This window comes from Musa acuminata, chromosome BXJ1-4 (assembly GCF_036884655.1).
Source record: "Musa acuminata AAA Group cultivar baxijiao chromosome BXJ1-4, Cavendish_Baxijiao_AAA, whole genome shotgun sequence".
NCBI lineage: Eukaryota > Viridiplantae > Streptophyta > Magnoliopsida > Zingiberales > Musaceae > Musa > Musa acuminata.
Window position 1 is genome coordinate 36,750,376 of NC_088330.1, and position 13,198 is coordinate 36,763,573.

General features: G+C 40.8%; 5 protein-coding genes across 9 annotated transcripts in view; 3 read left to right on the plus strand and 2 right to left on the minus strand.

Annotated features, from left to right (window-relative positions):
* Nucleotides 1-2,057: 2,057 nt before the first annotated feature.
* Nucleotides 2,058-5,592, plus strand: LOC103983103 (FCS-Like Zinc finger 8). 3 transcript variants are annotated; one of them, XR_671549.3, is made up of 4 exons: nucleotides 2,059-2,905; nucleotides 3,014-3,825; nucleotides 4,089-4,349; nucleotides 4,604-5,592. XR_671549.3 is itself a non-coding variant. In XM_018825500.2 (3 exons), exons 2-3 carry the CDS (start codon nucleotides 3,038-3,040, stop codon nucleotides 4,201-4,203), a joined length of 903 nt encoding a protein of 300 aa, XP_018681045.2. In that variant the 5' UTR covers nucleotides 2,058-2,905; nucleotides 3,030-3,037; the 3' UTR covers nucleotides 4,204-4,433. The 3 variants fall into 3 exon arrangements, 2 of the variants coding, with proteins under 2 accessions (XP_018681045.2, XP_009398546.2); XM_018825500.2 differs by lacking the exon at nucleotides 4,604-5,592 and having other exon boundaries at nucleotides 2,058-2,905; nucleotides 3,030-3,825; nucleotides 4,089-4,433; XM_009400271.3 differs by lacking the exon at nucleotides 4,604-5,592 and having other exon boundaries at nucleotides 4,089-4,433.
* LOC103983102 (uncharacterized) lies at nucleotides 4,699-5,559 on the minus strand. Its single transcript, XM_009400270.3, has one exon. It carries the CDS (start codon nucleotides 5,542-5,544, stop codon nucleotides 4,783-4,785), a length of 762 nt encoding a protein of 253 aa, XP_009398545.2. The 5' UTR covers nucleotides 5,545-5,559; the 3' UTR covers nucleotides 4,699-4,782.
* A 472-nt stretch (nucleotides 5,593-6,064) lies between the features above and the next one.
* On the minus strand, nucleotides 6,065-8,396 carry LOC135661844 (non-specific lipid transfer protein GPI-anchored 5-like). 3 transcript variants are annotated; one of them, XM_065176562.1, is made up of 5 exons: nucleotides 8,264-8,396; nucleotides 7,519-7,638; nucleotides 6,925-7,253; nucleotides 6,651-6,821; nucleotides 6,065-6,545 (listed from the first exon to the last, which is right to left on the minus strand). In XM_065176562.1, exons 2-5 carry the CDS (start codon nucleotides 7,521-7,523, stop codon nucleotides 6,415-6,417), a joined length of 636 nt encoding a protein of 211 aa, XP_065032634.1. In that variant the 5' UTR covers nucleotides 7,524-7,638; nucleotides 8,264-8,396; the 3' UTR covers nucleotides 6,065-6,414. The 3 variants fall into 3 exon arrangements, with proteins under 3 accessions (XP_065032634.1, XP_065032633.1, XP_065032632.1); XM_065176561.1 differs by lacking the exon at nucleotides 8,264-8,396 and having other exon boundaries at nucleotides 7,519-8,182; XM_065176560.1 differs by lacking the exons at nucleotides 7,519-7,638; nucleotides 8,264-8,396 and having other exon boundaries at nucleotides 6,925-7,511.
* LOC135661880 (ferredoxin C 1, chloroplastic-like) lies at nucleotides 8,351-9,079 on the plus strand. The gene has a single exon (XM_065176563.1). The coding sequence runs from the start codon at nucleotides 8,351-8,353 to the stop codon at nucleotides 8,861-8,863; it is 513 nt and encodes a 170-aa protein (XP_065032635.1). The 3' UTR covers nucleotides 8,864-9,079.
* Nucleotides 9,080-11,821: 2,742 nt separating this feature from the next.
* The window catches only part of LOC103983099 (CHD3-type chromatin-remodeling factor PICKLE), a 30,053-nt gene continuing 28,676 nt past the window's right edge, over nucleotides 11,822-13,198 (plus strand). Inside the window, exon 1 of the mRNA XM_009400266.3 lies at nucleotides 11,822-12,294. Within this exon, the coding sequence (XP_009398541.2) occupies nucleotides 12,142-12,294 (153 nt within the window). The 5' untranslated portion in view covers nucleotides 11,822-12,141. The remainder of the gene's footprint in view (nucleotides 12,295-13,198) is intronic.

Below are 13,198 nucleotides of genomic sequence, written 5' to 3' on the forward strand. Positions count from 1 at the left end.
ATGGAAGCCCACCACCTCCTGAAACAATGTCAGAGAGATGAGGTTATGGTCCTCGTGGCCATGGTCACTGCTTTGTTGCTCAACAAAGTTTTGAGGTAAGGTTGAAGGGTTTATCCTTATCTTTCCCTAATTAGTAGACCATCACCACTAGTCCATGAAAGATGGATGTCATCAACAGAAGCTGCAGTTCTCTACAGTCTATCAGAATCACACCATTCCAAAAGCTTAGAGCAAACAGTGTCAAGCTTTCCTTGATGAAAGAAAGCTCAGTGCCACTCATCAGTCATGGTTTTCTTCAACCATTGTATGCAGTAAACCATGGAAAAGAAGAACGAGGTCATGAAACATGGTTTCAAGTGAATAGCTACAGAAGTTGCTAAGTTGACATTAATGTCTACCATATCCTAACAAGCTTAATAGTGGCATCATCATCATCATCATCCACAATCATCGATTTTGGTTTCGATTCTACCAAATTTACAATCGAAATCGAACTGATTCCAATTCTAAAATTATCGATTCTAGTTCTAGAACCAATAGGCCTTAAATCCAAAGTATTAACTACTATATCATTGTACTTATTTATTTTTTATATTTAGCTAGTTTGAAATAATCAATTTTGGTTATAATTTATAGGAATAATCAATAGTTATGATCACCCCTATCATATGGTTGACCAATAAAAATTGAAGTATAGGTGAAGCTCTATTGTCATCATCATCATGGCCTCATAAATCCTCTCTAGCTGCAAAAAATTTAGATCCAATTGAGATGGACTCAGTTGTCAAAATAAATAAGATGCCATATGATGACACTCCAGACACATCATCCTCAGGATAAGTTTGATTTCAAAACCCATGCATTCCTCAGTCCATAAGTGAGAGAGTCCAACACCCAACTAAGTGGTGATCCTAACTGTTCTTAAGTTGGCCGTTTCTGGGCATCCTTGGCACCAGACGACAATGTCTAAGTCAACATCCATGTAAGAGAGGGAGATTGGTAGCTATGATCCAATTATTGTTCAGATTTGACTTTTATAAGATGATGTTTTATATGATATTTTTAATTAAATTAGGATTTTTTTATTTTTTTATATTGATGAGAGTCAACTTTGATAGATATAATGGTAAATATGTTCCTTTACAATATAAAAAGATTAGGATTAAGTCATGGAAATAAATTTTATTGTATTAAAAAGATAAGCCCGTATATATTGACTTCAGTTTAGGTATATTCCTTTAAGAATAAGTTTTGGTATTTATTCATTTGTGGGTTAGAAGAGTAAGAATCTAGTTACGAAAATAACTTTATTTCTGAATATTCTTAACATTAGACCTAAAGTCTAATATATTATTTCAACTCGACTTAATAGGATCATGTTTTATATGATATTTTTAATTAGATTAAAGCTTTCTAGTATGATTTTTTTCACATTTACGAGGATGATAAATTTACTTTTTTACAATATGAAAATATCAAAATAATAAACTCTTTATATTAAGAGGCAATAATATACCTCATCAAATATTATATTAGTGTAAGTTTTATATACAGGATATAATTTTTTAGAGTAAATATTGATATTTGTTCTTTTATATTTAAGATATAAGATTATATAAGTTGATCCTCTATAAATCCTATTTGTATTGATAGGAGCCTCACTTCTTCTACCTTTTTCATATTGATGATAAAACTTAACTTTAGTGAAATTTTGGATCAAATAACTATTCAAAAATATATTTCATGTTGTATTATTAAAATGCAAAAGGTGGAAAGAATGAGAGACTATAAATAAAGGATATTATGAGCCAACAAGTATTACACTTAGAATTTAAATTGTTAACTTTGATTCCTCTACATGAATTATTTTATGAAAAGAAATAAAATATGTGATAGGTGACATTAAATTCCATCTACAAATCATCTAAATATTGACGCATTCTATGCTGTCATTACTGTTTTATGTAATATAAGATTGCCAAAGCCAGTTAGACTCGCAATCTAAAGCACAAATTGCCCCCAACTCTAAGACGACTCATTTCCTGAAACCCAACTGCAGAGACAGTGCAGAGTTCTCAGTGGAAATTGAAGCCCATGCCGTCACTTGAGAGTCGCACTGCATGTCATCGCCTCTCTCTCTCTCTCTCTCTCTCCCTCGCTCTATCTCTTTCTCATGAACACCCTGATCGCAGTCACCGACAGTGAGATCAATGGTCGCAGGGGTTCCTTTTTAGCTCAGAGAGGCGAGCAATGAGAGGAGAGAAGGGAAAAAGGAAGTTACTACGTTGTCATTTCTGCCGTCTCTTTTTGTCTATAAAGAAGATATTGACGGAAGAAAACGCTCACATCCAAAACATCTCTCTCTCTCTCTCTCTCTCTCTCTAATACGATTCCCACGCACGATGCCACAACGGCTGCCTCGCAGCTCTCATTTCCGGAGCCGTTTTCCTGGGCAGAGAGCCAGTGTCTCGTCCACTGGGTGGCCTGTGCATGTCTAATTCATCTTCTCTGATGTGTTGTTGCGGAGAGAGTGAGGAAGGGAAGGGAAAGGCGCCACCTTGATGAGTTCTTCACTGCCAAAATCGGATTTTTATGAGATGGGAGGTTCCGTAGATGGTTTCCGGTCTTTAGCGATGGGGAGTACTGAGGGCATTTTGGCTGGGTAAAGAAGAAGCCTTCAAACAAACACACCGAAAAAAGATGAGACCTTTAGTTGGAATCGATGCCTGCGATTAACTGATATCAGTCACTGTCTCTTTTTGTTTGCATTGGTTTTGTGTTCTAATTTACCTCAAATTTGTATTCCCTCTCGGTTCTGTAAAGATCCAATCTTTACATCATTCAAAGTTCTGCAACTGAGGAGGAGGAGGAGGAGGACAAGAAGAGATTCCAGTGCCAAACTCAGGTCAGTTCATGCACTTGTTCTCTCTTCTTTTGAAAGGAAAGATGGAAGAACCTCTTCCTTTTTCCTTTTCCTTTTGTGAGCTTTCACTCACTACTTGGAACTCTCAAGCTCTTCACCTCCGCAGAGATCTCAATGTACCAACCAAACATCTTTCTTTGGAAGAGATCCAGAACAGTCGGTGGCAAACAAGGCCTGATGTCATCTTTCCATGGCGGCAGCAGCTGTGGCAAGCCCGCAGCTTCCTCACTCTTGCCCTCTGCAAGGCTCTCTGAGGCTGCCATGAGCCCAACCTCCACACCAGAAACCAGAAACTTGTCTTCCATTGGCAATCATATCCCCCCTTTTGATGCGATTACCACTAGCAGCGCCTCTGTTTCAGACACCAAGCAGCATCCATGGAGAAATCGAGGCTCGAGACCCACTGGGCTCGGCATCATCGACGCTCTCAGTGACGAACAGTTCGACACCAAGCCACAGCGCAGTATGGTTCTGCTCGGAACAAAGCTGAAGATCCAAATTCCTTCCCTTTGTCCGACCTCCAACTCGCCGGTTGGGTCCCCAATCGAGTTCGGCATCAAGAACAGAGACTCCCAGTTGGCTCTCCTTTCTCCTGCCCGGAGCTCTCCCGGCTCGGAGATGCTAGCTTCCTCCCCTCAGGTCTTCGCCGGAAGCAACTTCTCCATGAGCGAGATGGAGCTCTCGGAGGACTACACCTGCGTGATCTTTCATGGCCCGAATCCGAGGACTACACACATCTTCGACAGCTGCGCAGTGGAGCAGTGCGGAGATGGCTTCACTCGATCAACCAAAAGCCGCAGCTTTGCAGCTGATAGCAGAGGGTATCCTATGAATGATTCCTTGAGCTTCTGCTACGCATGCAAGAAGAATGTTGAGCAAGGAAAGGAAACCTTCATGTATAAGTAAGTTTGATGATAATTCCCTTTGCATCAAACTTAATTCAGCTTAATCTGTCTTCGATTAGTCAATAATAATGTGCTATTCAGCTTAATGAAAATGTTAGATATGAACTGCACTTAGAATGACAAAGTAGACATCTTCATCTTCATGTCAAGACTTTATGATGTAGAATTATGCTTATGATTTCTCTGATTTAGTATGTTAATTTCACTTGTGTCTTGACATATGTAGGACTGAGTCTGAGCTTCTTGTATGTTTCTTTCAGAGGTGAGAAAGCATTTTGCAGTAGTGAATGCTGCATCAAAGGGATGCTTGATGAGTATGGGATAGAGACAAGTGCTCAGAGGAGTCATCACTCACGATGTGATCCATGCTTCTAATTACCACAGCAAATTTGATCTCCAATTAAGCCTTTTTTTTTTAGTGGTTTGTGGATCCTAATCAAATGGGGATGGAAGTGATCTTGAAGAACCAAATCATTCATTCACTTCGTTGGTGTTCTCCATGAGTTTTGCTTTCAGAGAAGGTAGAGATCTATTGACATGTTAAGGTCAATGCCATATATTGTCATTAGAAAAGCTAATAAATTCATGCAAATTCTGATGCTTCAGCTCCTAAATATAACCAGTTTTTAGAAAGTATTTTTATGCCAGATCCAAAACAATATGAAATTTCTTATCAAAGTCCCGATATCATGAATGACCATTAAATCTATTTGAAGAACTGATATAATTTCGACGTATATTTGTTATTTGTTGATGTTAAAACATGTTCTTACAGTGATTTCTCTAAGAAAGCTGGTAGGATCAAATCCAAGACAGACATTTGTTGGTGTTAAAACATGTTCTTACGATGTGATTTCTTCTCTAAGAAAGTTTGTGGGATCAAATCCAAAGTCCAGAAATTTAGGATACGTCTGCAAGCACAAAAACCAAATGCCACACACAGCATTTCCACAGTCAGATGTCATCGGAGTTTGGGCCGGTAGCCAGTAAACTATACATCACCACATCTCTGCTCTTCCCATGCAACATGACGTACTTTCTCAGCAGCCCTTCTCTCAGAAACCCGGCCTTCTCCAGCACCCGCTGCGACGCCGGATTTTCCACCTCGGCGATCGCCTCCAGCCTCTCCAAGTGCGGCCACTCCTCGAGGAGAGAGGAAACGGCCGCCCTGAGCGCAGCCGTGGCTATGCCGCGGCCCCAATGTTGGTAGGCCAGGCGGTAGGCGACGGAGGCCTTGAAGCGCTCCTCGCCCTGGCCGGGCTTGGCGTTGATGGAGCCCACGGGGCGGCCGTCGACGCAGATGGCTCGGTACCATGGGTGCGGCAGGACGTGGTCCGCCAGGTACCGCCGCGCGTCCTCCTCGCTTGTGCACGGGCCGCGGCGCTGGAAGCGGGTGACGCGGGGGTCCGACGCCCATGTCATGAAGGCGCCGACGTCGGAGAGGTCGAAGGGCCTCAAGGTGATCTCTGGTTCCTGCTTCCTGTGATCGTGGTTGGGTGGGACGGCGGAGGAGTCCGTTTGCATTCTTTGGGGACGAGAGAAGCTTCGTAGAGAGATGTTGTTGAAATGCGAGGAGGAACGAAGGAGAGAGAGCAGAAGAGATCGGTAGCTAAAGTGTTGTTTTATCAAACACTTGTCAAGTGGCTTTTGGCCGCCAAGGTGGACTAATTGACTTGTTGCAGATGCGTGCTGGACTGCAACCCTTAAACAATCCATTGGGACTTCTCCCACAGATTATATTTATTTTAAACTCTTAAGATCTAATTTAAAACTTGTTTTAAAATAATCTTACAATATAAAAGTCTTAAGATCTATCCAAAAGAAATTATTTTCAACTTCACAAATATGGCATAATTATTATTTGATTATGTTGTTAAACTTATGGTTGCTTGACAACATATTTGACCAAATGGGTGTATAAAGTATTACTCTAATAATTAAGAACTATTCTTCATATATATATATATATATATATATATATATATATTCAGAATTTAGAGCTGAAGCTCTCTAATCACAGCAGTTAGAAAAATATTATTTGAATAAGGGAAAAATAGTTTGAAGAGTGTACTTTTAGTTAAGATATTTGCTGATTTTAGTTAAGATAGTTATTTGGTATAACATTTTTTTTTCTTTTTACAAAGGCTAAATGACAAATATAAAATTGAAATCCAAAACATTGAGATAAGCTGTCATCTTCTATAATGGATTTTATTATTTCTTAAGACATCAAATATCATTTCTTAAGACATTCATGTTCATTTGTGGGTTGAAAAAGGATCATAAGAAAAAGACTTTTTATATTGACCAACCATTGAGTAGTAGCAGTTCTGCTGAGGACTATATGAGAGGCACCACTTCAGCAGTACAAGTAATACATACTGTATATTACACCTCAGACGATACAAACACCCATCTCTTCATTGAGGAAACAAATAAAATTGCATTCTATATCACACAGATAAACAAATAAAACCATGATTCGATTAAAACAGAGCCAGCATTAGAAGTGACACAAGTCGACATAGACGAGCTTTTAGAGGCCAATGATGCAGTAGTAGCCACAGTCCAGATCATGCAGTAGACTCACAGATTGGCCATCAACAAGATGCATCCAGCTACATAGAGGACTGAAGTCATCAGAGAACTGCTTGGCTTGTAAGAACTCCCATCCGAAGTTGCTCCAGTAGTTGAGGGCGTAGCCTTCGATCCGCTTCCTGCACCATATATATCTTGCTCAGGCGTGCGAGAGAGAGAGTAAAAGATGAGTTCTTTGTCACAGCACAAATGTACGTAGCAGCAACAACAAGAGGTTACTGTACCTGCGGTTGGAGTTGATGGTGTAGAAGGTCTTGCGGCAGTGGCGCTGCTGGGAACCGACGGCGGCGATGGTGTCTCCGTTTTGGGGCTGGCAGGGACAGACGGCGTCGGTGGGGTCTCCGGAGTCGTCGTGCGAGAAGCCTCTGGCGCAGCTGCTGGCCCACTGCTCACAGCTGCAGCCACCACCCATCAAGCAGTAATCAAGTCAATGCCATAAACACACCATCGTTTCCACAAGTTCTGCAGTGCATGAACAGGCTTGAGAGCGGCCACTACCACTGCACGCGCTAACCGGCGGAGTCTGGACCTTGCAGGCTCCGGGCATGGCCAACGCCCGGGTCTGGTTGATGGTGATCCCCAACGACGACGCCCCGCCGTTGAGCACCGAGCAGAGGCACGCCGGCCGCGACTTCACGACGCGGGCGAGCTGCGTGCAGCACGAGGAGGAAGGGGTGGAGGAGTTGCCGGTGATGTAGCTCAGGCACGGAGCGAGGCCGAGGATCACGGCCGTGCAGCCCGACTGTGCCGACGCGAGGCCCGGGAGCACGATCACCGACGCCATGACGAACCCCATCATCATCAAACTCTTCGCCATTTCCAGCGATCTCTCGGAGGACGAAGAGGTAATGGTTAGTGTGATGGAAATCATGGGCAGGGTGGGATGAGTTCAAATAGAGGTGCAGTTGGGCCGTGATGGTGGCCAACTTCTCCTACATTACTAGTCCAGATGGAGATTTGTAAGGCTTCAACAGTAGACATGAATAATGCTGCTGCTTAGGTATGTAAGTAAGATCACAGTTTCTGATGACATGAAATGGAAGTAGGTGATACAAAACAAGCTTGAACATTTTGAGTTGGCCAACCTCTCACCTCATATTTCTTCACCGAATCCATGCATGGGGCTCTCTTAGGTACTGCAACTGAGCTGGACTTCCGTTGTTTGATTGCTCAAAGTGATACTGCTGTTAGGGTTCTCAACTTCAATGATATCTGAGTAAAAAATGCAACTTTGTTTTATCTTCAATGTTAGTGTCAGAATTGTCCATCCATAGATGTTAGGTGGTTGACTTACAGCTGAATCCTTAGTCCCTCATGTGACATATAAAATTAGGTTTGGAATATGTCTGAGATGCTCAACTCAACAAAAAATTCAACATGTAAGTTCAAGGAGAGAAACATCAGACTGATTAATTAGTTTGAAATACTGTACATATCATTAAGCTTAATGTTTTTTGTTTTCTATTTTTTTATTTTTTGTATGATATGAAAGAGGTTATATAAGGAATAATGCTACATGTAAGATCTAACTTGTTGAGCTTTTTTGGGTTTGTCTAAACCATAAATCAACTTTCTTTAACTCAAGATACAATCTTGTGGTGTTCTCCAAGTGCACCCTCAATGAATCAACCCCTAGTAGCGTAATTGCAGAAGGTGACATGAATGTTTTGCTTACTTATTTCATGGTGGGAATATCCATCTTCTTGAGGCACTAATTTCGTTGGCACCACCACCTTAACAGCTTCTCTTCAGCTGTAAAACCTACCCAGACCGCTGTGCTTGTGCTTGGGATCCTATTGTTCAAGTAGGCCATGCTGGATGGGTCAAAGGGGTTCACCTGCGACTTTGGCTCTCTATTGGCCTGTCGTCAGCGACGGGTAAACGTGGACGGGAAGTAACTTTGTGCCTCTTCCTTTCATTGAAAATGAAAGGAGAGGCTTGCGACCACCTTATCCTCGATCCCCGCAGTCCGCAGTGCGAAGCGTTCTCTTCCACACAGCACATGGCGACGTCACTCCTCCACTTCCCCACCACCACCACCACCTCTCGCCTCGTCCTGAAGCCCGGCATCCGCCACCGCCAGGTCAAGCTCGCCCGCTTCCCCTCCCTCCGCCTCCGGGTGGCGGCGTACAAGGTGACGATAGAACACGAGGGGGAGCGGCGGACGCTGGAGGTGGCGGAGGACGAGACGATACTGGAACGGGCGCTGGAGGAGGGGCTGGAGGTGTCGCACGACTGCAAGCTAGGGGTGTGCATGACGTGTCCCGCCCGGCTAGTGAGCGGCGCCGTGGACCAGAGCGAGGGCATGCTCAGCGACGACGTCGTCGAGCGCGGCTACGCCCTCCTCTGCGCTTCTTACCCCCGCTCCGACTGCCACATCCGCACCATCCCCGAGGAGGAGCTCCTCGCCCTCCAGCTCGCCACCGCCAACGACTGACCACCCACCACTCTACACCTCCTTGCCTGCCTTATGTTTACTTCTCAGTAACAAACAGCTGCAGTTTGTCTCCTTTTTGGTACTCTCGATGCTCTCTTTTTGTTTCCCCTTCACTTTTCGTCTCTCCTATATTCTTTTAGTTATTTGGATCAACGTTGCATAAGAAATGATATCTGAAATAGCATGCTGCTTGTTATAAACAACACATTTATGGCCTATTGGAATGTTGTGTTGTGTGTCCTATTTAGCATTGGGTATGTGGTGTGCAGTGTATTAGGCTAAGATTTTTTGATAGCTTGGGCTGCTTTAACTTACAAGTATCATGAAGGAAGAAGCCAAAGAAAGATAAAAGAGGAGTTAGGAAACATTTTTGTCTATATTTTGTAGGAGCAGAGAGTAGATTGAGACTGTAGTGCTGCAACAGATAGAGATAAGACTGAGTGTTACTTGAGCTGTGACAAGCACAAATCATGCAGCAAACGCTGAACAACATAATGCAGTAAAGTGATCAAGTAGGTATTCACTGGAAGGTTTAAGTTGACTATCAATTCTTAAACAGAGTATCCACCAGCTCTGCTATACAAAATACAAAATAATCCATGGTTATGGCTGTATGCTAATAAATCAGACCAAAACAATGTTGAACAGTTCAGAAGCATACTGTAAAATGTGTTCCAAAGATATCCAGAATTGCATGATAGAATCCCCACAGTTGGGAGGCATTGGTTCCACACTATCGGCCTGGATCTGCTTGTTGGCAGGACCATAACCAGCAGATTCTCTAAATATTTGAATTGCTTCTGCAGATTCTCAGTTGGAGACTCAGCTTCAAGCTTGCGTTCTTAAACACATTAGTAGCAGCCTGAACAATGGTCTCTTGCTACACATGTTAATCTACAATAGATCACAATGAGCACGTCCAGTTTGAACATCAATCACAGGCAACAGAATCATCACATAAGGTATCTGAGACCATTTCTAAGCTTAGGTATTTGTATCCCAAAATGTCCACACAAGTTACACGATGGGATCATAAGATGGTTTATATAATGAGAGAAATACTACATCAATTAGAATGATTGCTACAGCTATAGAAGATAAATATATATTTCCATTCAAGGCTTAATGGATTGAGATTAAAAGAATAAATCCAGAAACAATCGCCGCAACCCTCAGAAGTTGAAATTGCTTTCTCTGAATCTACGAGGAAGGATTTTATCAGTGGAACATGAGGGAACTCTTCACGAAGACCAACCTCATAGACAAAAGTTTCTTGCATCTAGTTTTTGTCCCTTGTAATAAGTTCCTCAATAGTATCTTGCAAATGCAAAGAAATTTTCAAGTGAAGCATCCGAATGAAAATAATAATAATTTCATAAGTGTAATTGGAAGTAGCACTGATTCCAAAGTACACACATCATGATGTGAAACACTGATCTGAAAACATTTTGCTGCATTTCAGTGCTCTCAAGCCATCGAAACATAGAAGAGAAAGGACATCCTCAATGTGACAAAACCATAGACACCAGCATCTAAATGAGTAGCCCATATTACTCCAGAAACTTTTGAGAAAGATACAGAAAGCATATGAGTATGATTAAACCAATAAATGTGGAACAAGTAGACGCAATATCAGTTTAATCTTGTCCCAATTACCCTTTGTTTTACAGTGTCATCTCAACAGAAGCATGACACTGTAAAAAAAATTGGTACCTTCAATTTCTTTTGTCTCTATTTTAATGGTATAGCATTTTATCCTATAAGAAAAATAATATCAAAAATTTCTTATAAATATTTCTAGAAATACAATATGAAGCAAGATATATGAGTCTTTGAACTGATATCCTTCCTTGATGGTTTTGATGCATATGATCTTACTGTATCAATTGCCATGGGTTTGTATAGGCCACTTTGTCTTTCCTCATTCAAATATTAAGAAAAAGTAAAAAAATCAAAATAATTGCATAATTAATTAATACAAAAAAAAACAATTTCTGCTTTATATTTTACATGAAAAAGAGAAATGCATGTAATAGATTGTTTCTATTACATTTTATATGAGGTTTTTAAACAATGTTGTAGCATTTACTTGGTCACAAATAATTTTTGCGATCAATAATCTTATATAGTTTCTAATTCGATTTTTTGCCCAACAATAACCAATAATTTTTTTTATGGTTATAATATTATTTATAACAATAAATACATAAAACAAAAAAATTGTATGATTCATCAAAATTGTTTTATTGCTTACTCTTCTACTTTTGTTCACTTAAGAAATACCTATCCATTTAATCCTCTTACTATAGTGGATATAACTATTTCTCTATAATTCACATTATTCTATGATCTTGTTTCTAAGTGCAAGAGTGAGTAGCGTTCCATTTTCAACACCAATTTGATATTGGTAACAAAAAAACATTTCGGATCTAAAACACTAAAAATGAAGGAATATATTACAACATCAATGAACATCTTAAATATTGAAGATATATAAAAGTAAGACACTTTCAAAAGTTTAAAGCAAGGATTAAAAATATTTACAATATAATTGCAATTAAAAATGTTCAAGTAAATAACTTCCGTACATAGAGAAATGAGATTGTGTAAATAGTGAGGTTCTATCATATATATGCAATATATGTGCATATATACATTATTCTGGGAATATATCTCTATATATATATATATATATTCCATCATATAAATGAGATTGTGTAAAATGTAAATAGTTATGCAATATATGTTCATATATAATTATACTCATATATATATATATATATATGATTTATAGAATGCTTTCCTTTTTGTTTTTGCTTAATAATATGGGATAAAAAAAAGACATCCGGATGACCTTTGGTTGTCCCCAACATTGCCTCCCCAAGGCTACCTCATCCCACGTGGCGCTATTCGAAAGCCTCACATGGGGGTCCCGCCGTCAGGGTTAGAACCAGACAACGGCTCGACGGTTTTGAGGTGCTTGCAGTAGCAGCACCGCCTGCAAATTTCGGCGATTCCTCCCCGAGCGAACGGAGGCGATCCTCGACACAGCGATCCTCCCTCTCCTCTCTCCCTCCTCCCTCCACCCATATAAACTTCCTCGACTCCGAATCTTCGTTGTCCCCATTCTCCATCGAACCGCTCCTTCTTCCGTGCGATGGAGTTCTAGGGTTTCTGAGCGAGGAGGGCGGAAACCCTAGCTTGTCGCTCGTTGCCCGGTGGTGGTGTAGGGTTTCTCCCCCGTTTACTGAGGTGGGTTCTGCAGCGGGTCAGTGGGGATGAGTAGCTTGGTTGAGAGGCTGCGGGTGAGGTCCGAGAAGCGGCCTCTATACAATCTCGATGATTCTGACGACGACGACTTCGTTGTCGGTAAGGGCTCGAAGAGCAAGCAGGAGGAGAAGCCGGCGGAGAGGATAGAGAGGGACGACGCGGTATGGCTTGTGATCCTTTCTCTTGTTTGGTTTCTTGGCGATTATGGTTATTGAGCTGATGTTCTCCGGGGGAATAGGACATGCGTTCTTAATTATAAGTTTGCGGCTTACTCTTTGGGAGATTGAATCTGGAATGGTTTATGCACTTTGTTCTCTATTAATTTTGGTGCATTGTTGAATTTTTGACTTAGGTTAGAAAGTTTGTGGTTGCTCATTTCCTTTGTAATGAGGTTACGTAGGTTTCTGTTCCTTTGAAACTTGGGATGAGTAACCGTGCACAAATGAATGTCAAGGATCTGTGTTCACTCGATCCTTCGCTAGAGTTTCGTGGGTGGGTTAAATTTGGCATAAATATGCGAGGTTTTGTACATGAACAACTGCAAATTCACCAGCATTAGGTGATCTTTACTGGTATTGACAACCACCTTATCCTGTTTGCTGGACATGCCTTTGTTGTTGCTGATGCTGGGGGAATATATAAATTCATTAAAATAAACATATAAACAGCGCTAAAAATAATTTAACTATTACATACATATGAAGAACTAAAATTTTGGTAAGTATTTGTTAAGTTTTTAAATTATATAAGATTATCTTATTTTATTTGTCTGCTTTTAATCTTTTTAAAATTATTTTTTTCCAATCTTGATTATGCTACTCTTGATATTTAATATACAAGTATGTATGCTTATGCTGAAGATAGGCATGCACCATCCATTATCTCATTCTCAATGGTCAAGGCCATTCCCGTGCACTTTAAACCTATTTCTGCTGTCTTCATGTTTCTGGTAAAAGAACGAGGATCTAATACCAATATTCTTCTGTCTAAAAGATATACTTCTGATTTGCATATTCACAATATATTGCCAATTGAATTTTAGAAGAAAATGTTCATAAACAGCCA

What these genes read in the sequence shown, in the direction of transcription:
- LOC103983103 (XM_018825500.2), top strand. Translation starts at nt 3,038, where the DNA reads ATGTACCAACCAAACATCTTTCTTTGGAAGAGATCCAGAACAGTCGGT. An exon ending in AAGGAAACCTTCATGTATAA is followed by an intron (nt 3,826 to 4,088) that starts GTAAGTTTGATG and finishes TGTTTCTTTCAG; the next exon opens with AGGTGAGAAAGCATTTTGCA.
- LOC103983102 (XM_009400270.3), bottom strand. Translation starts at nt 5,544, where the DNA reads ATGGATTGTTTAAGGGTTGCAGTCCAGCACGCATCTGCAACAAGTCAA.
- LOC135661844 (XM_065176560.1), bottom strand. Translation starts at nt 7,297, where the DNA reads ATGATTTCCATCACACTAACCATTACCTCTTCGTCCTCCGAGAGATCG. An exon ending in GCCGGTTAGCGCGTGCAGTG is followed by an intron (nt 6,822 to 6,924) that starts GTAGTGGCCGCT and finishes TGGTGGCTGCAG; the next exon opens with CTGTGAGCAGTGGGCCAGCA. An exon ending in ACCATCAACTCCAACCGCAG is followed by an intron (nt 6,546 to 6,650) that starts GTACAGTAACCT and finishes TATATGGTGCAG; the next exon opens with GAAGCGGATCGAAGGCTACG.
- LOC135661880 (XM_065176563.1), top strand. Translation starts at nt 8,351, where the DNA reads ATGAAAGGAGAGGCTTGCGACCACCTTATCCTCGATCCCCGCAGTCCG.